The sequence below is a fragment of the Macaca fascicularis genome, chromosome Y (assembly GCF_037993035.2).
Source record: "Macaca fascicularis isolate 582-1 chromosome Y, T2T-MFA8v1.1".
NCBI classification, from domain to species: Eukaryota; Metazoa; Chordata; class Mammalia; order Primates; family Cercopithecidae; genus Macaca; species Macaca fascicularis.
In genome coordinates this window covers 7,399,816-7,425,921 of record NC_132903.1, presented here as the reverse complement: position 1 = coordinate 7,425,921, position 26,106 = coordinate 7,399,816, and the positions used below count along the sequence as shown (strand labels likewise).

At 39.5% G+C, this 26,106-nt stretch overlaps 1 protein-coding gene across 1 annotated transcript in view; it reads left to right on the top strand.

Annotated features, from left to right (window-relative positions):
- Nucleotides 1-1,696: 1,696 nt before the first annotated feature.
- Nucleotides 1,697-26,106, top strand: part of LOC141409566 (BCL-6 corepressor-like) — a 40,756-nt gene continuing 16,346 nt past the window's right edge. Inside the window, 16 exon segments of the mRNA XM_074030636.1 lie at nt 1,697-1,715; nt 2,643-2,750; nt 12,677-12,814; nt 12,817-12,878; nt 12,880-13,292; nt 13,294-13,407; nt 13,409-14,115; nt 14,118-14,648; nt 14,651-14,988; nt 15,411-15,900; nt 16,905-16,954; nt 17,347-17,530; nt 22,795-23,058; nt 23,530-23,769; nt 24,093-24,418; nt 24,775-25,029. Coding sequence (XP_073886737.1) covers nt 1,697-1,715; nt 2,643-2,750; nt 12,677-12,814; nt 12,817-12,878; nt 12,880-13,292; nt 13,294-13,407; nt 13,409-14,115; nt 14,118-14,648; nt 14,651-14,988; nt 15,411-15,900; nt 16,905-16,954; nt 17,347-17,530; nt 22,795-23,058; nt 23,530-23,769; nt 24,093-24,418; nt 24,775-25,029 — 4,239 coding nt within the window.

The following is a 26,106-nucleotide window of genomic DNA, read 5'->3' as shown; positions in this document are numbered from 1 at the left end:
CAGTTGGTACCCTGAAGTTTTTCTAAGGCTTTCTTTTGTGTTTTTAGACTTCTAAGATTAAGCAGCACCCATGGGTTTCTCTTAGTCCCTTGTAAAGAAAATGGATTCCAACTTTGTGCTCTGGCCCTCATCCTGCTTTCCATGGACTCCCAGACTTTGGATTAAGAGCAAAGAATCTCAGAACTCCTGAGTAAAGTTTCTTTATATTCCCTGTATATACTCATAAATGCTGCCATTAGCTTTATGGTAGAGTTTGTTCTATTTTGTTGGATAGAGGGGCTTACTAAGTACATTATTATTATTATTGTTATTATTATTATTAGAGACAAGGTTTTGTGTTGTCACCCATGCTTGAGTCCATTAGTATGCTCATAGCTGACTACAGCCTCTAACACTTGGACAAATGATCCTCCCACCTCAGCCCCTAGAAGAGCTGGGACTACAGGTGCATACCACCCACTTGGCTAAGTGTTTTATTTTAAGTTTTTGTAGATGTAAGTCTTGCTTTGTTGTGCAGGCTGGTCTCAAACTCCTGGGCTAGAGTGATCCTCCTGTCTTGGCCTCCTACAGTGCTGGGATTACAGGCATGACTTAGAACACCTAGCTCAAGTGCGTTTTTTTCCTATGATACTCTAATGGAGGCAAGTGCTTTGACAGGCACTCAGGGTTTAAATAAATGTTATTGTAGATCTGCCTATTTTGGATCTGTCCCTCCCTAAACAAACCCCTCTCACCCATCACTGTAAGTGGGAACAAGTTCTGTTAGGACCAGATCAAGAAAGTGCTTGTGGGAGAAGAAGTAATGCTAATTCACCATGTTTGATACATATTTCTTCTTTTGTGACCTCTCCTATTGAGGGACCCCAACATTCAAATGCTTCTGCTGTCACATAGGCAAATAACTCCCTAAGGGTTCAGCATGTGGCACAATGTGTAAAAAGTGAGAGGAACAAAAAAGCAGATGTAGTAGCTTGAGAGATTAATGGAGAAGAGAGTCCCTCAGCTAGAGTTGATCTGGGAGAAGCACCTGTCCCAAGATGCTTTTGCATGAGGGGTTCTATGGGGAAGCCTGGATTTGTCCTATACTCTCCTTGCTGATTTACTGGCTAGTTCCTTTTCCTCAGTACTTCCCAGGGCCTGCACTGCCGTCCTCTGCTTTATCCCCAATGGTTGCTTACACCTCACTTGTATCTTTGTAGGGGAGGAAGGGCCAACAATGGGAGGCAAAGCTTCATTCAATTTGGAAGGTTGCCTGAATGACTGTGGAAGTGGAGATGGGGGTGGGTTAAGGTAGAGGGATGGTATCTTCTGTGTCCATTTCCTAGTAAGCTCAGCAGTATTATCAATGAGACTTTTGGTATACTAGAGTCTCCCTGTGGCATGTGGAACTGCACCATTCACCATGTAGTTTCTTTTCATGAAGATTTTGGTGGGGACAGAAGGTACGGGCATGGGAAAAATAAGTTGGATTGCCAAGGCCAATTGGTGTGTAGTAAGTGTTAGAGAACTTTGGTCTACCAAGAGGAAAGGACATTTCTCCTTCTCTCTATATTGCCACTGATGAGAGTCAAGTACTTGGTCACTGAACTTTCTACTCTGAATTTCCAGTTCTCTCCTCTTCTTTCCTCGCTAAGACTCATTTTGTTGTAACTGCAGAACTTGGGAGCGTGGATGTGTGTAGACAAGCAGGAGGGCGATGGCAGCAGATAGCAACAGTGGGTAGTATTTCCCTCTGCAATGCTTCTTATATGATTCTGCTGGCAACCTTGAGGGCATTATTGGAGTCTTCTACTTGATACAGATTAATTTTATGCAAAATGATTTACATGAAAATGATTTTTGTTCTCAGCCTCTCCTTTTCTAGGGACGAGCTCTTTGGTGCTTTCATAAAGAAATGAGAGACATTGATTTGTGTTATATTGGGTGGTTTCTAAGATGCCTTCCATTTTGTCTGTGCTACTTGAGAAGTGTAATGTGTGGACTTTAATAAATCTCAATATTCAGTCTATACAGAGAAGGCAGAGACAGTGGAAGACACCTTGGTGCTAATCATGTCCTCAGTCCAACTTCCTATTTCTTTGTTTCTTTGAGGAAATTTCAGGCTCTTTTCCATTGGGGCTGCAACATTCTTACCCCCCAATAGTTGAGTATTTTCTTTTTTCTTTTTCGGATTTTTTTTTTCTTTCATGTGCTTTAGATTTATTATGGTTATATATACCATATAATATAAAATTTACCATTTTAAGTATAGGTTCTGTGGCATTAGGTACATCTAAATTGTTGTTCAATCATCACTACTCTACATCCTCAGAATTTCTTTATTTTCCCTACCTGAAACTTTAAATCCATTAAAAGCTGTTTCCCCACTCGGCTATATCAACCATATCAACCACAATTCCAATTTGTGTCGACAAATTTCACTATTCTAAGTAACACATGTAAGTTAAATAAAGTATTTGTTGTTTTGCAAATGGTTTCATTCACTTGCATAGTATCTTAAAGGTTCATTCATGCCATATATATATATATATATATACACACACACACACACACACACACACACACAGATATACACACACACACACACACAAAACATTTTATTTATTCATTTATCCATCAGTGGACTTTTTTTCACTATTTAGATATTGCAGATAATGCTGCTATGAACACTGGTATACAAAACACTATTCTGGTTTTTGCTTTCAATTCTTCTGTGTTACACCAAAAAGTGGAATCGCTGGACCGGAATGGTAATTATATGTTGAATTTTTGGAAGAAGCAGTATGGTTTTGCAAACCCGTTGTATGATTTTACCTTCCCACCAGCAATTAAAAAGGGTCCCAGTTTTTCCACATCCTCCCCATACTTGTTACATTGTTTCATTTTATTGTTTTGTTTTTGGTAGTAGCCATCCTAATGGGGTAAACCTTAATAGCCATCTTTATGATATCTCATTGTGATTTGGGTTTACATTTTTCCAAAGATTCACGATGTTGAGCACCTTTTTATGTGCTTATTGGTCATTTCTGTACCTTTGTTGGATGCCTGTTTATGTCCTTCACCCATTTTTTTAGTTGGGTTGTTTTGGTGGTGTTATTGAGCTGTTTTACTTTATATGTTGAGAATTTTAATCCTTCATCAGATATATGATTTGCTAATATTTTCTCCCATTTCGTCGTTTGCTTTTTAATTTTCCTGCTAGTGTCCTTCTAACAATTTTTTCGGGGGTTTTAAGCTGTGGTGAAAACCCCATTTATTTACTATCTTAACGACTTTAAGTGTACAGTTCAGTAGAATTACCTACATTCATGTTGTGCAACCAATCTCCAAAATTTATTGTCCAAATCAGAGATATGTGCTTACTGAAGACCACCACCCATTTCTTCCTGCAGTGCCTGACAGCCACTTCCTTTTTGTGTCTGAGTGTTGCTGCTTTAGATATCTTATATATGTGGAATCATATAGTATTCATGACTAGCTTGTTTTCCTTAGCAAAATGTCCTCCAAGTTCATCGACGTAGCATATGATAGCATTTCCTTCTTTTGGTACAGAACTTACACTTAAAAATGGTAAATTTTATATTATATATATTTTGCCACAGTAAAACCAAGGCACATCAAGGCAATGTAAATTTTCATAATAATATTTATGTGCATAATTTTCATAATATTTCATTGTGCATATAGTCCACATTTTCTTTACTCGTCATCCATTGATGGACCCTTCATTTGATTCTATGTCTTGATTATTATGAATAATGCTGCAGTGAACATGAGAGAAGAGAAGTCTCTTCAACATACTGATTTCAATTTCTTTGGAGAGATGCTGTGAAGCAGATTTTCTAGATCATATGGTAGTTCTATATTTAAGTTTTTGAGGAAACTTTATACTATTTTCTATTCTAGCTATACTAATTTGTATTCTCACTGACAGTGTAAAAGGGTTTCCTTTTCTCTGCATCTTTGTCAATATATTTTATCTTTTGTCTTCTTGGTAATAGCCATTGCAACAGATGTGAGGTGATATCTCATTGTGGTACTGCATTGCATTTCCTGATGATTAGTGATGTTGGGCATTTATCCTATACCTATTGGTCATTTGTATGTCTTGTTTTGAGAAATGTATTTTAAGTTATTTGCTATTTTAAAAGTCCTGTTTTCAATTTTTTCATATTGATTGGAAATCCTTATATATTTGGGTATTAATTCAAATTAAAAGCCTTTTGGTTTGCAAAAGGGTCCATTGCCAAAGGATTGGGGACCCTGCCATAGAGGTAAAAAGGAATGTAAGAGAAAACTGTGAAATTTGTACACAAAAAAACTAAATAATCTAGAAGAAACAGTTTCCCAGTCTATAGGATCCCTTTAGTCTGCTGATTGATTGTTTACTATGCAGAGACGTTTTAGTTTGATGCAATTCCATTTTTCTGTTTTTGATTTTGTGGTCATACCCAGGAAATAACTGCGAAATTAAGTGTCATGAACCTTTCTGTTTATGATTTTTTTCTTTCTTTCATGATTTTAGTACTTACATGAGGTCTTTAATCAATCTTGATTTAATTTTTGTGTATGGTGTAAGGGTCAAGTTTATTCTTTTCCTTGTGAGTATCTAGGTTTATTAAACACCATTTGCTGAATGGGCTCTTCTTTCCCCCCTGGGTGGTCTTATCACTTTTATTCCTTTGACCATATAGTTGAGGGTTTATTTCTGGGTTCTCTCTTTGTTTCAGCACCACACTTTTTTGGTTTCTGTAACTTTGTCATATGCTTTGGTGTCATGGAGTTTGAGATCACCAATTTGGTTTTCTTTTTCAAGATTGATTTCATGACTTGGTGTTTCCCAAGATTCCATATTTATTTTAAGATATGTTTTTGTGCTTCTGCAAAACAACCCATTAACATTCTGAGAGATTGTGTTGTAATTTATGTCAACATAGTATTGACATTTTAACAATGTTAGGTCTTCCAGCTTATGAACATAGGATGTCTTTCTCTTTATTTGTATATTAAATTTTTTTCAGCAATGATTTGTTGTTTCAATATGCCACGTTACTATTTGTAAAATTTTCTTATGCATGGAATTTTTGTCAGCCATTTTGGTGTATTTTAGCTTACAGAAACACAACTTGATTGCTCTGTGTTCTGTAACTTTGCTGAATTCATTTATTAGTTTTAACTGTTTTTTTTTTTTTATTTGTTTGTTTTCCACCAGTGGAATCTTTCAGGTTTTCTATATATAAAATCGTATCATCTGAAAGGACAGATATTTTTACTTTTTCTTTTCCAGTTTGGATGTTTTTTATTTTATTACTATTTTGTTTTTGCTTATTTGCTTTGGCTAAGACTTGTAGTATCCTGTTGAATATAAGAGTCTGGAGCAAGCATCCTTGTCTTGTAGTTGGTCTTAGAGGAAAAGCTTTTCATCATTTACTGTTGGGTATGATAATAGTTCTAGATTTTCCATATGCAACATTTGTTTTGTTAAGGTAGTTTTCTTATATTTCAAGTCTGCTGAGTATTTTTCTATATCACAAAATGGGGTTAATTTTTGCAAATGCATTTTCTGTATAAATAGAGCTGATATTTTATGTTCCCCCTTCATTCTCTTAGTGAGAATGTATTTTATTGATTGATTTTCAGGTGTTGAACTATTCTTGCATTCCTTTTATTTCTTCATGTTCTGGCATACCCTTGTATTTATGTAGGCGTAAACCCTACATAATTTGGTCATGGTGTATAATGCTTTCAATGTTCTGTTGAACTGTTGGTAGTGTTTTGTTGAGGATTTTCATGTAAATATTATATTGGCCTATAGTTTTCTTCTTAAGCCTTTTCTTTAGTGTTACTATCTGGGCAATATGGAACGAATGAATGTATAAATCTTCACACAATGAATGTGGAACTCTTTCCTCTCTTTACTTTTTTTTGCAAGAGTTTTAGGTTTTAATTCCTTGTTAAGTAGAATTCTCCAGTGAAGCATTCTGATCCTGAGCTTTTCTTTTTTGAAGGTTTTTGATTTCTGATTCAGTCTTTTTACTGTAAGATTTTTCAAATTTTCTCATTCTTTATATTTCATTTTTATTAGATTGTGTGTTTATAGTAATTTACTTATTTTTTCTAGATTATCTAGTTTTTTGGTGTGCAATTTTCACAGCTTTCTCTTACATTCCTTTTTACCTCTATTGTAGGGGTCCCCAATCCCTTGGCAATGGACCCATTTCAATCCATAGCCTGTTAGCAACTAGGCCGCAGAGGAGGAGGTGAGAGGTTGGTGAGTGAGGGTTACTGCCTAAGCTCCACCTCCTGTCAGATCAGCAGTGGCAATGGAGTCTCATAAGAGTGCAAACTTTCTTGTGAACAGTGCATACAATGGATCTAGACTGTGTGCTCCTTATGAGAGTCTAATGCATGATGATCTAATATATAACAGTTTCATCCAGAAACCATACCATCCCCCTCCTCTTTCTGTGGAAAAATTGTCTTTCACTAAACCTATGTCTGATGCAAAAATGCTAGGGGTTGCTGATCTATGGCATCAGTTGTAATGTCCCCTTTTCATCTGATATTAGTTATTTGAATCTATTAGTTATTTGAATCTGACACTAGTTGCTTGAATCTATTTCCTTTTCAAAAACATCTAGCTAAAGTTTTGTCAGTTTTCTTGATCTGTTCAAAGCAATCACCACCTGTTAGTTTGGTGGGTTTTTTTGTATTGTTTTTCTATTTTCCGTTTCCTTTATTTCTACTCTAATTTTCGTTTATTATTCCTCTCTCTACTAGTGTTAGGTTGACTTTGGTATTCCTCTTGTGCTTGTGCTGTAAAGTGAAGTTGTTGATTTGAGATGCTGTCTTTTTTATTGTAAGTGTTTATAGCTATAAATTTCCCTGTTAGCACAACTTTTGCTGCATTCTGTAAGTTTGCAATATACTCATTCTACTACTATAACCACCCCTGCTCTCTTTTGGTTACCATTTGAATGTAATCCACTCATTCATATTTAGCATCATGCCTTAAAGACTCTAAATCAGTCCCTTTGTGGAGCCCATGTTTTATGCATTTAGTCCATTTTTTTTTTTTTAATTAAGAAACTTAATTCATTAACTGAAGTAGTTACTGGTAGAGAGGGACCTACATATTGCTGCCATTTTGTTTATTGTTTTTATGTGTGTTGAGTTGTTGTTCCTTTATCTTCACTCTTAATGTCTTCCTTTGTGTTTTGATTTTTTGCTAGTGACATGCTTTGATTCTCTTCTCATTCCCTTTCCTCTTTTTTTTTTCTTTTGAAACACAGCTTCACTCTTGTTGCCTGGGCTGGAGTGCAATGGCGCAATATCAGCTCAGCACAATCTTGGCTCACTGCAACCTCTGCCTCCCGTGTTCAAGAGATTCTCCTGTCTCAGCCTCCTGAGCAGCTGGGATTACAGGCATCCACCACAATGCTCAGCTATTTTTCTTTTTTTTTTGGTATTTTTAGTAGAGACAGGGTTTCACCATATTCACCAGGCTAGTCTTGAACTCCCGACCTCAAGTAATCTGCCCTCCTCGGCCTCCTAAAGTGCTGGACTGCTGGTGTGAACCACTGCGCCTGGCCTTTTGCCTGTATTTTGTAGAGATTTCTTTATAGTTAACATGGGGATTATATAGGACATCTTACACTTGCAATAAGCTATTATAAATTGATATTGAATTCAACTACGAATGAAAACCACACGTTTACAGCTTCATTTCCCTCCAACTTTCTGTTATTGATATTGCAAATAATGTCTTTTATTAAAAAAGATTTGGGATCCTGTATGTTGCCTTGGCTATATGTGAATGCCTAACCTCAAGCAATCCTTCTGTTTCAGCCTCTCAACCAGTTAGGACTATAAGCATATGCCACTGCACCCAGCTTAAATCTTTATATGGCATGTATACGGATGTATGGATGTATAATTTTTTAAGGCATTTGTCTTTTAATGCTTTTAAAAGTATTATTCGTCATCAATCTTTCAATAATATAGGACTCTATATTTGACCATATATTTACCTTATCAGAGAACTTTATGTCTTATAGGGCTTCCTATTGCAGTTTGGCATTCCTTCTTTGAAGTACTCTCTTTAGCATTTCTTGTGAGGGAGGTCTGGTGGGAATAAATGCCTTCAACTTTTGTTTATTTGGGAAAGTCTTCATTTCTACTTCATTTTTTAAGGAATGTTTGCCATGTATTTGTACGTGTATATATGTAATCTTATTTGACAGGTTTTCTTTTCACTGAATTTCTTACTGCCTTCTGGCCTTCAAGGTTTCTGCTTAGAAATTCACTGGTAATTTTTTAAAAGCTTCCTGGTATGTGGCAAGATTTTCTCCTTTTCTTTAAAAATCAACAGTTTGATTGGGTGTGCACTGTGGCACATACCTGTAATCCCAGCACTTTGGAAGGCCGAGGCAGATGGGTCACTTTAGCCCAGGAGTTTAAGACCAGCCTGGATCACATGGCAAATTCCCATCTCTACTAAAAATACAAAAATTAGCTTGATGTGGTGGCAGGTGCCTATAATCCCAGCTATTCAGGAGGCTGAGATAGGAGAACTACATGAACCTCGGAGGCAGAGGTTGTGGTGAACTTAGATTGCACCACTGCCCTCCAAACTAGGGAACAAAAAACCCCCTCACACAAAAAAACAATTTATTATAGTATATCTCTGTATGGGTGTTTTTAAATTCTTAGTGGAATTCGTTAAGTTTTTGAATTTGATACGTTTTCAAATTTGTATGTCTTTTTATCTTTGAATTTGGAAAGATTTTGGTCGTATTCTTCCAATAATGTTTTCTGCCTCTCTCTTACTCTTCCTTTTATGTGACTTTCATAATATGTATATTGATGGTCTCCTCAGTTTATTCTTTTGTTTTCTCTTTTAACTCAATAATTTCAAATAATTTATCTTAAAGTTCACTGATTCTTTCCCACACCTGATCAAGTCTGCTGGTGAGTTTTTAATTTTAGTACTTTGTTTTTCGGCTGTAGATTTTTTTTTTTTTTTTTTGAAAATCGTTTCCATCTCTCTTGATAGTCTCAGTTTTGTTCATGTACTATTTTTCTTATTACATTTAGTTGCTTATGTTTGTTTTGTTTTCTCAGTGAACAGCTAAGACAGTTATTTTAAACCCTTGTGTGGAAATTCTGTGATCTCAGTTTCTTTAGGTTTAGTTTCCAGTGATGTACTCTGTTTTTTGATTTGGCCATTAGGCCATGTTTCCATGTTACTTGCATGTCTTGTGATCTTTCTTGAGATTTTGGCATGTGAGAAACAGCCACCCCTCCATTTTATGTACTGGCTTCACTGAGGGAAAGATCTTTTCTAGTCACCCCAGATAGAGGTTCTGGGACTTCTCATTACCTTTCCTGGGATGCCTCTTGCCTGTATGTGCTTTTATTTTAACACATATAGCTGATTTAACTGTCTTAATTTCCATTATAGGATTGTCCATGCTATTTCTCAGGTGATTTGGTTTTGGTTTCAATCTGGTCTTGGTCTTCATTTGCCAACAATTTCTTACTTCCTCTGGTTCCTGCCTCTGACATTGCAGACTCATTGTTGCCTGATGTGCCCATGTTTTCAGCATACTGCATCCTGGTATACAAATGATGCTACAGTTTCTTTCAGTACTTCAGATTCAAGTGAGATAGAAACCAGTTTCTTAGGCATCCTGAAGACAAGACAGAACAATGTTGGCAGCAGGGAGGGGTTGCTCTATCCTGAGGGAGGAGTTCCGAATTGGAAGGTTTTCTCCGATCATTCGTCACTATACCAGATAGAGGAAGGGCTAAAGATGAGCAAAATATCATGGACTTGGCTGCTGTTTTTGGTTGCAGTATTTCTTGACAGTGCATTTTACTGGGTGCTGCAGCTTCTTAACGAGTCTACAGAGTAAAATTTGGTTCATATATCCTTATTAAATTGGTGTCTCCGTGGGAGTATGGAGGACTGTAGACCTATCAACTATTTGAATGTTTTTGTTTTTGTTTTTGTTTTTGTTTTTGTTTGAGACGGAGTCTCGCTCTGTCGCCCAGGCTGGAGTGCAGTGGCCGGATCTCAGCTCACTGCAAGCTCCGCCTCCTGGGTTCACGCCATTCTCCTGCCTCAGCCTCCGGAGTAGCTGGGACCACAGGCGCCCGCCACCTCGCCCGGCTAGTTTTTTGTATGTTTTAGTAGAGACGGAGTTTCATCGTGTTAGCCAGGATGGTCTCGATCTCCTGACCTCGTGATCCGCCTGTCTCGGCCTCCCAAAGTGCTGGAATTACAGGCTTGAGCCACCGCGGCTGGCCTGAATGTATTCTTTTAATAACTGACTATTCAGATTCTTTGCCTACTTTCACATTGTTTTATTGTTACTCAGTTGAGTTACTTGTAAATTTTGGAAATTAATGCCTTGTAAGATATACAGTTTGCAAATATGTTCTCTTACTGTATGGGGCATTTCTTCCTTTTTTCCCTTTGCTACACAGAAGCTTTGTAGTCTAATGCCATTTAATTTGATATTTTTACTTTTGTTGCCTGTGTTTTTGGGGTGATATCAAAAAAGTTGTTACCTATTTTGATATTGTTGAGATTTCTAGTAGTTTTTCAGCTTCAGATTATGTATTTGCTTCTTTCATTTATTTTGAATTGATTTTGTATATTGTGTAACAAATATAACAGTCAATTTCATTCATCTGCATGTGGATATTGAGTTTTCCCAGCACCATTGTTTGAAGAACCTGTCCTTTTTGTATCCTGAACTCCTTACACTTTTGAAAAAAAGATAACATAAATGTTTGAGTAATTTGTCGGTTTTCTATTATTCTTAATTGGTCGAATATGTCAGTTTTTATGCTAATACCAGGTGCTCCTGTTAGATTTTCTTTGTAATATGTTTAGTAATCAGGTAATATGCTGCCTCTAGCTTTGTTCTTTATGTTTTAGATTGTTTTGGTCATTCAGTGTCTTTTGTGGTTCCATACAAATTTAATGTTTGTGTTTTCTATTTCTGTGAAAAGAGACCTTGGAATTTTGACGGTGATTACATCGAGTTTCTAAAATACTTTGGGTAGAATGGATGTTTTCACAGTATTAATTCTTTGATTTTAGGGACAAATCTTTCTATTTGTGTTTAAGTTTATTGGATCTTTTTTTTTTTTTTTTTGTAGTTTTCAGTATACATGTCTTTTATGTCCTTGATTAAATTTATACCCAAGTTTTACATTTGTTTGCTGTTGCTCTTATAAGTGAGATTGTCTTAATTTTCCTTTTTAGTAGTTTGTTGGTATGCAGAAATGATATTGATTTTTACATATTGATTTTTTTGTCCTGTAACTTTATAGAATTTATTTATTGGTTCCAGCAGTTTTCTTTTGGTGCAGCCTTGGGATTTTCTGAACATAAGATCATGTCATCTGCAAGTAGAGACAAATTCATTTCTTTCTTTCTCGTTAGGATACCTTTTATTATTATCTGCTGTCTATTCTGGCAAAGACTTCCACTACTATGACAAAAATAAGTGGTAAAGAGTAGTCTTGTCCCTGTTCTTAGGGTAAAATTTTCACCTTTCACCACTGAATCTGATGGTAGCTATGCATCTGTCATATGTAGCCTGTAAATTTCCCCTCTTCTTAACTTGTTGAGAGTTACCATGAAACGGTGTCAAATTTTATCAAATGCTCTTGCAGTTAATATTACAATGATCGTGTACTTTTCATTTTTTCTTTTTTTCAGTGTGAGGTATTACATTTATTGGATTTGCATATGTTATACTATGTTTCTCAGAGATGAATACCATTTGATCATGGTTAATTATTCTTTTAATGTGTTCTTATATGAAGTTTGCTAGTACTTTTTGATAATTTATTTATGTGTTCATCAGTCATACTAGCCTGTAACTTTCTTTTCTTGTAGGGTCTTCTCTGTCTAAGCAGTAAATAATTAAAGGTGCTCTTCAGGGAAATGCCCCAATTTTTTTTTGCTGCATATTGGTGATTTTATCCTGGGGATTTGAAAGATGGCACGAAATATTTATTTACTTTTGAAAACAAGTCCCAGGACAGACAAAGTAGCCTGGCACATATGTGCAGCTTCCTGTTGATACTGTAGCAGCTGATGGTTATGTTATAAAATTGTGTGTCCTCTATAATTTTTAATTTTTTTTTTTTTTTGAGACAGAGTCTCACTGTATTTCCCAGGCTGGAGTTTTTGTTGTCCACTGAAGGTTGTTTATTCTGTGAAAAATGCCTTCCTGCACTCAGGAAAAATTAAGTGAATATTCATCTTATCTGAACTTTAACAGGCCTTGTGAGGGTTAGTGTGAGTTCTTTACCCAGTGAGGGTGGTGCTGAGAATTTTGGAGTTGGTAGCTTCTAAGTTGCAGGAAATAGTTTTTGCTGAGAAGGCAAAATTTCCAGAGTGAATAGGCAACTTAATATCCCTTAAATCTGAAAGGATCACTGTGTTATGCTTTTAGAATTACAGTTCAACAGAGGTGTGAAGAAAGTAGGCAGCACAGTGCCCTAAGAAGAAGTCTGCATAAGGGAAAACAGCAGTTCACACAGATACCATCTTTCTTACTTTATCTTTAACCCCTTCTGCTCAGATGTTAGGCTGATGTCATATTGAACTACTTGGCGCTTTATCTTAGGGACTGGTACTGCTGTTTTGCAGGAGTGTCCCAAGTAACATCTGTGTTGTTGCTCTGCCAAGGTGGATGCAAATCGGCTTATCAGATTGACCTCCTGGAAGCACTGATCATAGACCACACAGGCCTGAAATAGGAAGGGCTTCAGTTACCCAGAAACACTGTCTTTCTAGTTTGAGCAGAATGGACTCCAAACAAGATCATGAGGTTGCCATGAACACTGTAGGTAGCCTTGAGTTTTTTTTCAGAAATAAATCCAGAGATGCAGTTCAAACTAAATATACCTGAGATAGTGGAAGATTTTTCTGTCTCTGAAAAACCCCTAGATTGCTTACCTGCTGTATGTAAAACACAACATGGAATACAAAAGAATGCTTTCAGCACAGCAGAAACACTTGCCTTGGACAGGCCTGCAAGCCACAATCAGAAACTTCTCAATATGTTTGATGCTCATTACCTGCAACTACCCTGGGTCAATCCTTACATGGAGAGTGCCACACCAGCCATCCATCCTTCCTTTGATTTGCCAAATATGTATTCACAGAGCATGTTCTTGCTACCTCAGCAGTTCTAAAACTTGGCCCAGCCACTATATTCTCCAGGAAACAGAAACAGGGAGCAATTTTCCTACCTGCCACCACCTCTTGGCATCACCCATGAGGCTTTCGGTGCCTTTCGCCATCTCAGCCATTCTGCCTCTCTTCTGCTGTGCAGACAAAAGCCTACCGTGGAGGATGGCCATCAGTCTCCAGAACCCCCCACAGCTATCCTCATATTCGGAACAGTAAACAACCTAGGATGCCGTCTACCAAGGCAGTTACTAGCGGCTTTCCAGGGGATACAACTCTCGTGTTCCCTGCCTCCCCTCAGCCCTCACCCTAGATCCACCTTGCCACCCAGGCTGTTGCAGACACGTTCTCTGAGTTCCATGAGCATTATACCAGGATCTGCACCCCTCCTGCAGTCATGCTGTCAAGGCTATACATGATAGGTAGCGAGTTTCCCACAGCCAAGCTCTCTAATAGCAAATATCCTGAGACCCTGGAAGTGGGTGAAAGTGCTCAGCCAGTCCCCATGTACACCTGTAAGACAGTGGCTCAAGACAGGAAAGATGGAGGCTCACCGCCTCTGTTAGAGAAGCAGAGTATTACCAAAAGCATCTCAAGTAAGCCAGTAGAGTTGTCTTCTAAAGTGATGGAGGTAGATGCTTCCAAAGCTGACCATATGAAAAAGATGGCTTCTATGGGCCTGGTTCACAGCAGGTCTGGAGGTGGCTTAGTGCTCTCCAGAAGTGAGATTCCAAAAGAAACATCTTCTCCAAGAAATGGCTGTGCTATCTATAGATCTGAAATCATTCGCACTGATCCTTCATCCTGGGTAGTACCCAAGCCAAGACCTAATGAAGAGAACAATGGTGAAAGCATGCTGAAAAACCAGATAATAGACTGGATGATAATAAAACAGCAGAGTCTTCATATCTTTGCATGAGTGGTAAAGACACTATGATCCCTAATGTTCTGGGGTCAGTGTCCTGTGCAGGCCACCCCACCTCTGTATTACCTCCATGTTACCAATCTCCAACCCCAGATGGGACAGATGGCACTAGGACCAACAGGAGCTCTGTGGATACCACACTATCCATCATTCAGGAAGTGGGCTAGCCTCCAACCATGCCTGTCAAACAAAGCAGCAACACCAGCAGCAAGGATGCCAAAGCCAGCAACCCAAAACTGAATTTCAAAGCAAATGAGAATGGCCTTCAACCAAGCCCCATATTTCTGTCTCCAAACGAGGCTTTCAGGCCGCCATCAATTTCCTATCCCAGAAGTTATTTTCCTTACCCAGTATCTAAGGCCACTGCTATAAGACCCTTCTCCTTACATGACAAAGGACCTATCTACCCTCATCCTATTTTGTTGCCCAACAACAGTCTCTTTCCTGGGCACCTTGCCCCAAAGCCTACACTGCCTTATGTGGTGCCTATGGGCTATCCAGAGTTCTGATCTACCAAGATGCCCTCGGATTTGGCATGGTACAACCCATGTTGATACCACACAGGCCCATGGAGATCACTAAAGAGGAGAAACCAGAGAGGAGGTCATGTTCCCAAGAAAGAGCCTGCCACAAAGACCCAACTCTCCAGAATCAGCTTTCTGAGGTGTTGGAAGCTAGCAGTACAGCATTTCATCCAGAAGTCCCCACTGACATTCTAAAACTGAACCCCAGCTGGAATCAAGGGAAGATTGTTATCAAAAGTGATAAAGTTGTTTATGTAGACCATCTCCAAGAAAAACCAGATGTTAAAACTGATGCAAATATGTCTAAACCCAGCTTCACAGTGAAAAATGTCCAGAATGCTGAACCTGCCAGTCCCCCAATTGTCAAGCCATCCCTGCAGCAGCATGGCAATTTCGTCACCCTAAGAGAGAAGCTGGGGCACATTGGTGACTTTCATGAACCTTGTACTAGCAAACAGACTCCAGCCAACAAAGAGAAAAAAGAAGAGAAACCAGAGAGGAGGTCTCATTCCCATGAAACAGCCTGCCACAAAGACCCAACTCTCAGGAATCAGTTTTCTGAGATGTTGGAAGCTAGCAGTACAGAGTTTCATCCAGAAGTCCACACCGACAATCTAAAACTAAACTTCAGCTGGAATCAAGGGAGCACTGTTAGCAGAAATGACAAGATTATTTACGTAGATCTTCCCAGAAGAATCAGATGCCAAAACTGATGCAAACATGTCCAAACTCAGCTTTACAGCAAAAAAATGTTGGTCAGAATGCTGAGCCTGCCAAGCTGCCAGTTGTCAAGCCATCCCTGCAGCAACATGATGATTTTGTCATGCTAAGAGAGGAGTTGGGGCACATTGGTGACTTGCCTGAGGCTTATACTCTCAAACAGACTCCAGCCAACAAAGAGAACCTAGGGATGCCAGTTTCAACACCATTGCTGGAGCCAGCTTTAGTGAGTGATGGTCACGCTGTAACTTTTGGTAAAATCCAAGAGAATTCCAAACCATATAGCCTTGGCAGTGCCCCACTAAGTATGGACATAATCTCTATTTACACCAAAGATGGAGCCAATGAGGCCAAATCAAATGATGGCAAACTTCTGAAACCAAAGTCATCTAAGCTGGTAAAGAGAATCGCTACCTCAGCAGGTTACATGGGTGACGGATTCGACAGTGTCACTACTGAACTGTATGCAGATTCTAGTCAGCTCAGGTGGAAGCAACGGGCATTGAAGATGAGCCTCTCCACCCAAATTTTCACAACTTTACCAGTTGTTACAGTTTAAATCTGTAAAGAGGACTGGGTGAGTATGGTAGGACATGGCACTAGGCAGATTGGACTAATGAAGCTTATGGTAATTTGAATGTATGTATTATGTCCAGTAAGGGAATGTGAATAGTAGTACTTAGGATGTACATGTGTCTGGATACTTTAAGTTGTGCTGTAAGTTATGAGAGAACATCACCTGAATGCAGTTACAGGTTGAGCATCTATAATCCAAAAATTCAAAATCTGATTTGCTACAGAATCTGAAACGTTTTGAATGTCAACATCATGCCCCAAGTGGAAAAACCTACACACAAGTACTTAACACAAACTTTTTTACATATGCAAAATTATTAAAAATACGGAATAAAATTACTTTTAGGCTATGTGTATAAAGTGTATGTGAAACATAAATGAATTTTTTTGTTTAGACTTGGTTCTCATCCTCAAGATACCTTATTATGTATGTGCACATATTCTAAAATCTGATAAAAATTAAAATACTTGTCCCAAGTATTTACATAAAGAGATGCTCAACCTGTAACAGAAGTTTTAATTATTGTGAATAATTTCTAAAAAATGCATGGCATTTACCTAGCAGTTGATTTTATTTTTCTGTTGATAAAATAACCAATATATCTAGAAGTGCTGCTCAGAATACCTTACTTGATACTTGCTTGAGAAGATGTGTAGCAGCTGCGGGTCTGCAGGATGGTTCAACTTACACACACACACACACACACACACACAGACACACACACTCACTCCCCTACCTCTTGCAGAATGGGATATAGCATATATTTACCTTGATAGTTAATTATGATACATGTTGTATAGGAATTTTCTAAGATTTTTACTTTCATTTCAAAGATGATAGGCCATTTTTTTTTGAATGTTAAGAAGAATTTATCTTTACAAAAAGGAATGAAGTTATTTAAATGACCCCCTTGAGTGCCCATTTTAATTACATGACTAGAAGAATTACAAAAGGACAATATTTTATGTCTGCCTAGTGCTTACTGTGAGGTCAGTTCTTCAAATTTCTGTTTTTCATATTATTGTTATTACAATATTATATAAGCCTTTAAAGTTAAATTTTATTTCTAAATACTCAAAAGTTAGTTTATAGCCTATATTCCTTGTGATTTTTTTTCTGCTATTTCTATTTTGTTTTGATTGTGTGTTGTGTTCTTATTCCAAAAGAGAATGTGCACAAAAATGTGTTCACTGATATACACGCTTATAGCTTATGTATCTAGATATATTAAACTCCTTGAAAACAGTGTGGTTAAAGAGTTTATCTCTGTGATTAGTTTTGGGCAAATATTTGTTTGAAAATATTTTTCTTTAATGTAAGACAAAATAACTTTTACGATAAGTTGTTGTTTTCATCCCTCTTTTCTTCTTCTTTTTTCTAGCTTGCAATGATGCGCTTCTCAGAGTTGCAGGTGAGTGAGAAAAAAGGTGGCCATTCAGAAACTAAAGACTCCAAGGCATACAAATTCAGCACAGCTGACTCAGAGAGATGGAAAGGAAATCGGGACAAAAAGCCAAAATGTGTTCTGGAGGAGGATATTGCCAGCCAGAATAACCGTGAGAGATGTAAGTACAGCTGAGCCACCTGCTTGTGTGGCTCAATTACCACATTGGTGGCAACAGGGTGATCCTGCCCCCACAGCCCAGGGAGTTGAGATAAATCAATTCACATACAAGATTCTGACTTCTGTATGGTGTCTTCTTAGAATAATGGGCTGTTTTTGCCATCTGTGGAGTGAAGGACTGATTGTCTTTTTAATCATTGTGGCAATCAGGAATGAATTATCTGTGAAAGATTATTTCCTTTTAATAATCTGTGAAATATTATTTTACTTTAGAAAAGGGACACATCTCCTTTTCTAAAAGAGGCCTAGCCCTATAGTTAGAAACAGTACACTTTTCAGTTTTTTAAATTATCGATTTATTTTTGTTGATGCATAGTAGGTGTACATATTAGCCCTTCCTTCTTGAATGTGGGTTTCCTTTTCTTCTGCCAGCCACTCCACTGAAGCAGACCTAGAGTGTGTTCGGTCGCAGTGCCTGAGCAGGAGTTATGAGTTATTGGCTCAGAAACTTCTCTTCCAGGAGAATATGCCTGAATGCTTTGTAGACTACATTGGATTAGGATCAGAGAAAGTTGATGCCTATGGTGGAGGAGGCATAAGTTATAACAAGGTTAGCCTCAGCTGTGGTGGTACAGTTGCTTACAAAGGAAATGGACCATGGGAAACCCTCAAAAGTCTCAGTCCTCTCCTATCTTGTTAAGGCTCAGCATCTGTGGCACCAACAGTGGCAAAATTTATTTTTGAGGTGGAGACTTGTAAATGTTGCCATGGAAATAATTCTATGAGGTTCTACTTTGACACAACTGTGACAAATTATAGAATGTATGTGCTGTGTCTTACAAGACCATGCTGCAGGGAGCAGGTGGTAGACCTCAAATAACAGAGTCACATTCTTATCTATCAAGGGCACATGGTTTTCTGCTTTTTAGAAGGGCTGAAAATAGCAGCAGTGATAGAGTCTAATGGTTAGGACCCCTGCATCTCTTAATTTATATCCTTTGCCCTGTGATTAATGCTGTGGGTGATGATTGAAATAGTCTAATTTGAGAACATCCAGGTTGAGATGTGCAGCAAAGGAACATAGAGCCTCTCATCTCTATAGCTGATAACCTGTGTTTCTTGGGCTGTCACTGTGGGCGGGATTATTACTGGCCTTTGTAAGGTTGTGTAATATCTTGTGAGGGGAGTAGCAGGAGCTTATTTAGAGGAATGAGAATCTTTGACCTAAGAGATAATAGTGAAAATACCTCAATTCTTTGAAGTTATTGTCCCTTTTTGTAATGACTTGGAGAATTTGGGAAAGGGTGAATGGAACCAGTTTTGGGGAAAAGTCCTTTTAAGAAGTAGGGAAACTCTATGCGTGTAAGTGTGATTGCAGTGAACCCCAAATTTAGCAATGGAGGGTTCTTGATAATAGTTCAGGGTGAGGTCATGGTCCCCTGGGTTTCCTGGTATTATGTGGAGAGTTGGGAGAATGCCCATGAGATGAGTTACAACCTTCCAAGGCACAGTTGTGTAGCAGGCTGGCCATCCTTTCCTGGCTGGACTCCTCATGAAGTGGGGAGCAAGAGGTTGTATGTGAAAGGGAGACCTCCCTACCCTCACTGGGTAGCTTTTACCATATGGGAAATTTTGGAGTAGACAGAGTTGGCCAGGGCTGTCTTATAGAGGTAGTGCCATTCACTGAGCAGAGAGATGAGGTTACCAGTCAGTCATTGCCCACTAACTTCACCTTGTGAAATACTCATCACAACTCTTCCAGTAAAATATGCTCTCAGTTTGGGCAAAAGGTCAGGTGGGTGAGAGATAATTTTGCAGTGGGGATAAAACTTAATTGGAAAACCATTTCCTCAAGAAAGAAGCCTTAGACAATTGAGAGTGTTAGAGATACAGATGACTGTATGCAACCTGTAGTTCAGATATAAGGGACAAAAGTAGAATCTAAAACACTCAGGTTAAGAACTTCTTAGTCTGATACTTGATGTGGGAAAGGAAGTTCATTCTGGGTTGGGTCCCACACTAGCTAAGCCACTGCCTGATTGTGACTCTCAAACACATTGTGACACCATGCAATCACTTTTTTCAAAACATGTTTTCTATCTTAAAGGAGTTAGGGAGAGGAGACAGTACAATTTAAAAGTTTAAAAGTATACTTTTCCATTTGCACATGGCATTTCCTAAGGCAATACTTACATTTTTACTCTGCATCCTTAGTCCCTCCCATAGTACTTTCAGGAGAGACTAATTGGATCAAAGAAGTTGAATGGACTAACTGGAAGAATTCATGTCTTAGTATGTTTTCTACTGGTATAAACAGGGTAATTTATAGTTAACAGAAATGTATTTGCTCATAGTTCTGGAGGCCAAGAAGTACGAGGGCCTTCTCTGGTGAGCTCCATCTTCCAGTTGCATCCCATGATGGAAGGCAGATGGGCAAGAGAGCACAAGGGAAAGAGAAGAAGGGGACTAAACTCATTTATTTTAATTATGAACCCAATTCCACAATAATGAACTCACTCCCACAGCAATGACATTAATTAATGTCCATGGTCATGACCTAATTACCTCTTACAGGTCCCAGTTCTCAACATTGTTGCACTGGGGACTGGGTTTCGAACACTTGACCATTGGGAAACATTCAAACCATAGCATTCCATCTGTGGTCTCCAAAATTCATGTCCTTCTCATATGCCGAATGTATTCATTCTGTCCTAATAGCCCCACAATCTTAACTCATTCCAGCATCAACTCAAAAGTCCAAAATCTAGAGTCTCTTCTTAATCAGATATGAATGGGACACAAGACATAATTTACTATATGGCAAATTTCTCTTCTACTGTGAGCCTGTGAAGTTATGTGCTTCTGAAATGCCATGGTGGAACAGGCGTAGGAAAGACATTCCCATTTAAAAATGGAGAATAGGCAAGAAGAAAGGAGTAACTGGTTCCAGATAACCCCAAAATACAAAAGGGGGAGAAAAACAACAACAATGAGTTTTTTTGTTTGTTGGTTTGTTTTGTTTCTTTCTCTTTTTTTCTTTTTCTTTTTCTTTTTTTTTTTTTTTTTTGAGACAGAGTCTTTTCTGTTGCCAGGATGGAGTGCAGTGGCGCAATCTCAGCTCACTGCAACCTCTGCCTCCCTGGTTCAGGTGATTCTCCTGCTTCAGCCTCCCAAATTGCTGGGACTACAGGCATATGCCACCATGCCCAGCTAAATTTTTGTATTTTTAGTAGAGGTGGGGTTTCACCATTTTGGCCAGAGAGGTCTTGATCTCTTGACCTCGTGATCCATCTGCCTCAACCTCCCAAAGTGTTGGGATTACAGGCATGAGCCAGCCCACCCAGCCAACACTGAGTTATAAAGCTGGACAATCATATCTTTTGATTTCATGTCGTACATTTATGCACACGGTGGTAAGAGTTCAGCCCTCAAGGCCTAGGCATTCCTGCCTGCATGGTTTTGCTGGGCTTTAGTCCACCCAGAAACTCTCATGGTTTGGAGTTACATTCCTATATCTCTCCCAGGCTGAAGGTACACTCTGGTAGTTCTACAGTTCTGGGCTCTTGGAGATGGCTTCAGATTCACAGCTCCACAAAGCATTACTGTAGTGAGAATCTGGCTATCCCCCTGTGACATGACTCTTCCTGAAGCCCCAGGCTATCCAAAACATCCTTTATAATGCAGGTGAATGTGGCCCTGGCTCAGGGATTATATATACCTGTAGAATCAGAACCATATGGATATCATTGTAGATTAAGGCTTATCCCCTCTGGCAGTGTGACATGAGGCACATCTGGGTCAGCTTGAGCCATCACTGGGGTAGCCAAAGATCACTGCAACAAAATGCAAGGAATAGATACTTGAGGTGGTGTACTTGCCTACAAGGCAATATCTTTCCTCCAAGATCTCTCAAATTCCTTCAGGCTCATTCTCCCATAGTCTTGATGAATAGCACCTGTTTTCCTTATATCTGAACTATCTCTTTAGCAAATGATAGCTTTGCTATATGTTGTTTTTATTCTCTTGAAACCACTTTTTTTTCTTTACTTGATATACAGAGTTTGCCAAATATGTTCATAATGCTTTTTAATTACAAATTTTGTCTTTAAATCATTTCTCTTTTCTCTCATTTTGCTGGTAAGTTGCCAAGGAAGCCATACAGTACCATGAATGTTTTAAGACTTAGTATGCTTGTAGATATCCTAGTTCGTTGCTCTTAAGCCTTGCCTTTCACAACATCTTTGGACATGAAGGCAATTCTGCCAAGTTCCTTGAACTTGTTTTAGGAAGGGTATCCTTTCATCCAGTTTCTGGTGACATATTCTTCATTTTCATCCAAAACCTTATGCTGTCCATAGTTCTACAAACATTTGATTAGTCCCAGCTGGTGTGACCAGTGTCCTTATTGTGGTCCTCCTATGTTGAACAGGAAATGGAAGCTCCTTGGTTCCAGTGAAAAGCTTTTCCCTCCACATGTGTTCAACCAGCAGACTGAGTTTTGAAGTTGTCTCTGAAATTGTGCATGTGCTGTCAAACCTTGTCTTTGGCTTTTCCCAGACTCCTCTTTGCCACATCTTGGGTCTGCCCGGGGGTTCTCAACCTTCCTCCAGCAGCTGCTTCCCTCTGCTGATTTTGCAGACAGCTGCCATGTCCTGGACCATGGGCCCTACGGGAGAGATGATTACTTGTGCCCAATAAGGCTCAAGGTTTATTTTGACATGCTGTCTCCCTTCCCTCCTTCTTCATGATCTCTGCTGTTGGCCCAAGTGAATATTGGTGTTACCCCTTCAGTAGATGACATTTTGGGCATATTTTTTGTCTTAATCTCATCAGTCTTTTGTTTATTTCAAAATTATGACCTCAGCAAATATTACTGTAGAGATATTTATGCCAGTCCTAGCTTGATTGGATCCTGCTGCTGAAAGAAAGGACTGTAGTTTTTTGTTTTTTTTTTTAAAGATAACATTGATATCTCGTCTTCTTTCTTATGTCTCATTTCCCTAATATACAAAGGTGAAAGGAGAGAATTATGAGTGGGGTATGTGCCTAACTCTCTGCTTTGCTTGCTGCTCATCTTCAGTGTACCCTTCCTTTGGAGAAGTCTATTTATGAGATTTTGATATTAACAACGTGAGAACTCCAGTTTCTAAAGAAGCATCTGTCAACAGCAGATTACCTTGACATGGTCCCAGCTGTTCCCTGAATCCTGCCTTCTCATAGTGATTTTTGAATTCATTTATGTATTCCGGTTTTCTCTCATGCTAGGCAAGTATAGTCCTGGAAACAAACAGCACAATCCCTTTAAAGCCCTAAAGGATGAAGATCTTCCTGTAGAGAAGTATTTAATGGAAAGGCAGCCTGTGGGTGAGTTAGCTACAGACCAGGTAGCTATGGATGTGCTGCACAGCCCCATCCTCCAGCTAGAAAAGAAATGCAAAGTCTCAAGTGACAGCAGCCAGACTGAGACTACTCCAGAGAAGTTGCCAGAGGACTCTTTCCTAAAAAACAAGCAAAAACAGGTTTATATAGGTGAGTTTTGTCACTTTTACCTGCCTGCTCAGGGGGCCTGTGCATACAGCCACAGTGGATAGACATGGAATATGGATATATGGCATGCAGCCCCCATAAACAGAATCAGTGAAGGGAAGCCATGACACACAGCAGTGAAGAGTTTTTATTCCCACTCCTCTTCCATAAGATTTCCACCCTGGAGCCCCTGCTTCACAGCCAGATGCAGGCACTCAAGCCCAGAGAGGGTCAAAAACAATTAGGTTCTCTCCCAAAAGCAGAGATGGTAACCACCCTCCTTTCCCTTCTCCCTTCACACTACTAGTGATGCATAAAGTCATTTGTTCCTTTCAAGGCAGCATTTTTGTTAATGTGTAGTTATTTATTCATTAGGTAACTGGCCCTAGAGGGAAGTGACAAATTCCTCTATCCACTTAGAAGACCCACATTATAGTGAGCTGACCAACCTTAAGGTGTATATTACATTTACAGGGTTTCATCCTAAGAAACACCACTTGATGCACCTTAGAGAACAGTGGGAGCAGCAGGTGTTGGCAGCAGAGAGCAAACCCGGTCTGCAAGGCAGGAAGGAAGTGACCCAGACAGTTCAGCCTGAGGTCACTGCCTGGGATTATGATATCATGAAAGAGAAACTCTGCAGGAAAAGGGCAGAGGCCAAAGGCAATAGAAGCTGGTTGGAAGAATCTCTCAAACCCAGTGGCAATGAAGAAGGTATGTAGAGGCCACTTCTTGACTACCCTATACCCACTTCCTTGTGGAATGTAGAGAGAGTTGGCTTTCTGTTCTCTTGTCTGAGCACTTTGAAGAAACTTGCTACTTGCAGTTTGATGTGTTAACCTATTTTCCATTTGTATGAGGGATAATTATGTCTGAAAACTTAATTTTAAAACTGAAGTTGCTCCCAGGTAAGAGTTAACAGTGGTATTTTCTTTCTGCATGGGCTACAACTAAGTAATGCCTCCTTTTTTTGCCCTTTTCCCCGTGTCTCTTGCCTGCTAGCTACTCTGCCACCATGCTGCACCCTCTATATTTAGCCTTGCCTATGTTCTCAGGCCCTCCACCAAAGAAGAAGCTTTTATCCAACAATGCAAGCCGCCAAAAGCTGTCTCACCCACGCTGCATACCATTGGTGAGGCTCCCTGATAAGCAGCAGAAAGTTAGAGAGAGCGTTAAGACAGATATGCTGTGCACAAACAAGGAAGAGGATTGCCCTGCTACCTCCCTGCTGGAGAAATACACCAACAACAGTGAGAAGCCATCTGGGAAGAGACAGTGCAAAACTAAGCACTTGATACCTCAGGACCTGAGGCAGGGGTTCCTGCTAACAGGGGACTGCTACATTGAGAATGCTGATGGCAAGGTACCTCTTAGCACTTGTTTTCTCCTTAGGCTTATGTAGGGGTTATTTCCTCTCACCCCAACATTCCCCACCTGCCTGCTTTTCTCAAGGATGTAAAGCCTTTCTTTTATTGTACTCCTAACTTCCCTGTCTTGGAGGCATAGTCTTCCTTGATGGTGATAAAATTGGAAACTATTAAAATTTAAATTCATACCCCAGTCTGTAACACTTTTCCTTTGATATTCCACCTCAAAGGAAGGAAAGGAAGCTGCCTTCCCCATGCAGATTTGTCTTGCAGGAAGGAGGAGGGGAAGCAGTGGATGTGGAAAGGATGTAGTCTTAATCTTAACTGTGTATACTAACTCGTTTTGTCATAGTCAGCTGTCCCAAGATTCATAAAGCGGCTTGAACCCAGTTCCAACTATGATCTGACATTATCCAAGCAGGAGCTGAAGCCCTTCAACTGCTTGCAAGAGTTGCTACCAGCTTCCCAGGCCATGAAGTTGCCACACTCATGTTTCCCTCAAGAAACCAACCAATCTCGCCCAATGCTGCTGAGAGCAAAGAGAATTATTGTCGATAGGCATGCTGGTGAGACTCTCCTGCAGCGGGCAGCATGGCTTGGCTATGAGGTGAGTGTCCTGGTGAGCACTCCTAGAGCAGCTGCTGCTTCCAGCTAGAGGGCAGGTCATGCTAGCTAGGATGGGATAGTGGGAGGTACTTGGACAGCAGAGCTCAGCCCCTTCACATCAGGGGATTGGGCTGGTGTTACAGTAGCATGTTTGTGTTAGCCCCAGTCTGCCTTCTGTCTTGGTGGCTTGTGCAGTCACAGTGTGCAAACAGGCATGCAGTCAGGCAGGCTGCTTCAGCATCCTCCAGTCTGGCTAACTTATTTCTGCTATAAAATTTGACAAAATTCAAGGCTTGGTGACTTGGGGAAATTTAATGAGCCCTTTTGGATTCTGATTAGCAAGAGGAAGAGATGTTATTAGCTCTATCTAGTGTTGCTTGTGCTATGGTGGCCCTGTGTGGAGAGCAGGCAGGAAGTGGCAATGCAGGTTAGGCACAGGTGTTCAGATATGAGGGTGTGGAGCAGACCTGAGTGGTCTCTTTCTGAGACAGGGTAAGGTGGCCCTAGGGCTGAGCAATGGAGGAAGGATTCAGACTCAGGGTTTCTCCCCAAGTCACTACTCCTTCATCACCCCTCACTCCTGACCCCTACACCCATAATCCTCCAAGGATGGGTGATGACAGTGTTGGCGAATGTCAGCTCAGCACTGGGCTGAGTGCTCTTTCTAAGCTCACATGATCTGGACTAACTCATTTTACTCTTTCATCAGCTTTGCCAACTAGTATCACTGTTTTCATGTGAGGAAACTAACTCCCAGAAGTGTTAAAATGACTTGGATAGGTAATAACCTAGGAATAGTTTCAGTTTTAGTTGTTTGTATAGAGCTGATGGATGTGAGGCCTATACCAATGAACAGCTTCAGTGAATTCCACATCTATACATCTTTAGGTCACAAAGCTTTTGATGGCACATGTGGTTTTGAGATTGTTTTTGTTTGTGTAAGGACGGCTGACTTTGTTGCTTTAGATTTCTGGTATTTGGATAACTAAAATTTCTAGACTGCCACTTGGATGGTTAGAAAAATAGTAACTTTTTCAGATATTCAGTGAATTTGCAACATGTAAATTAAATAGATCAC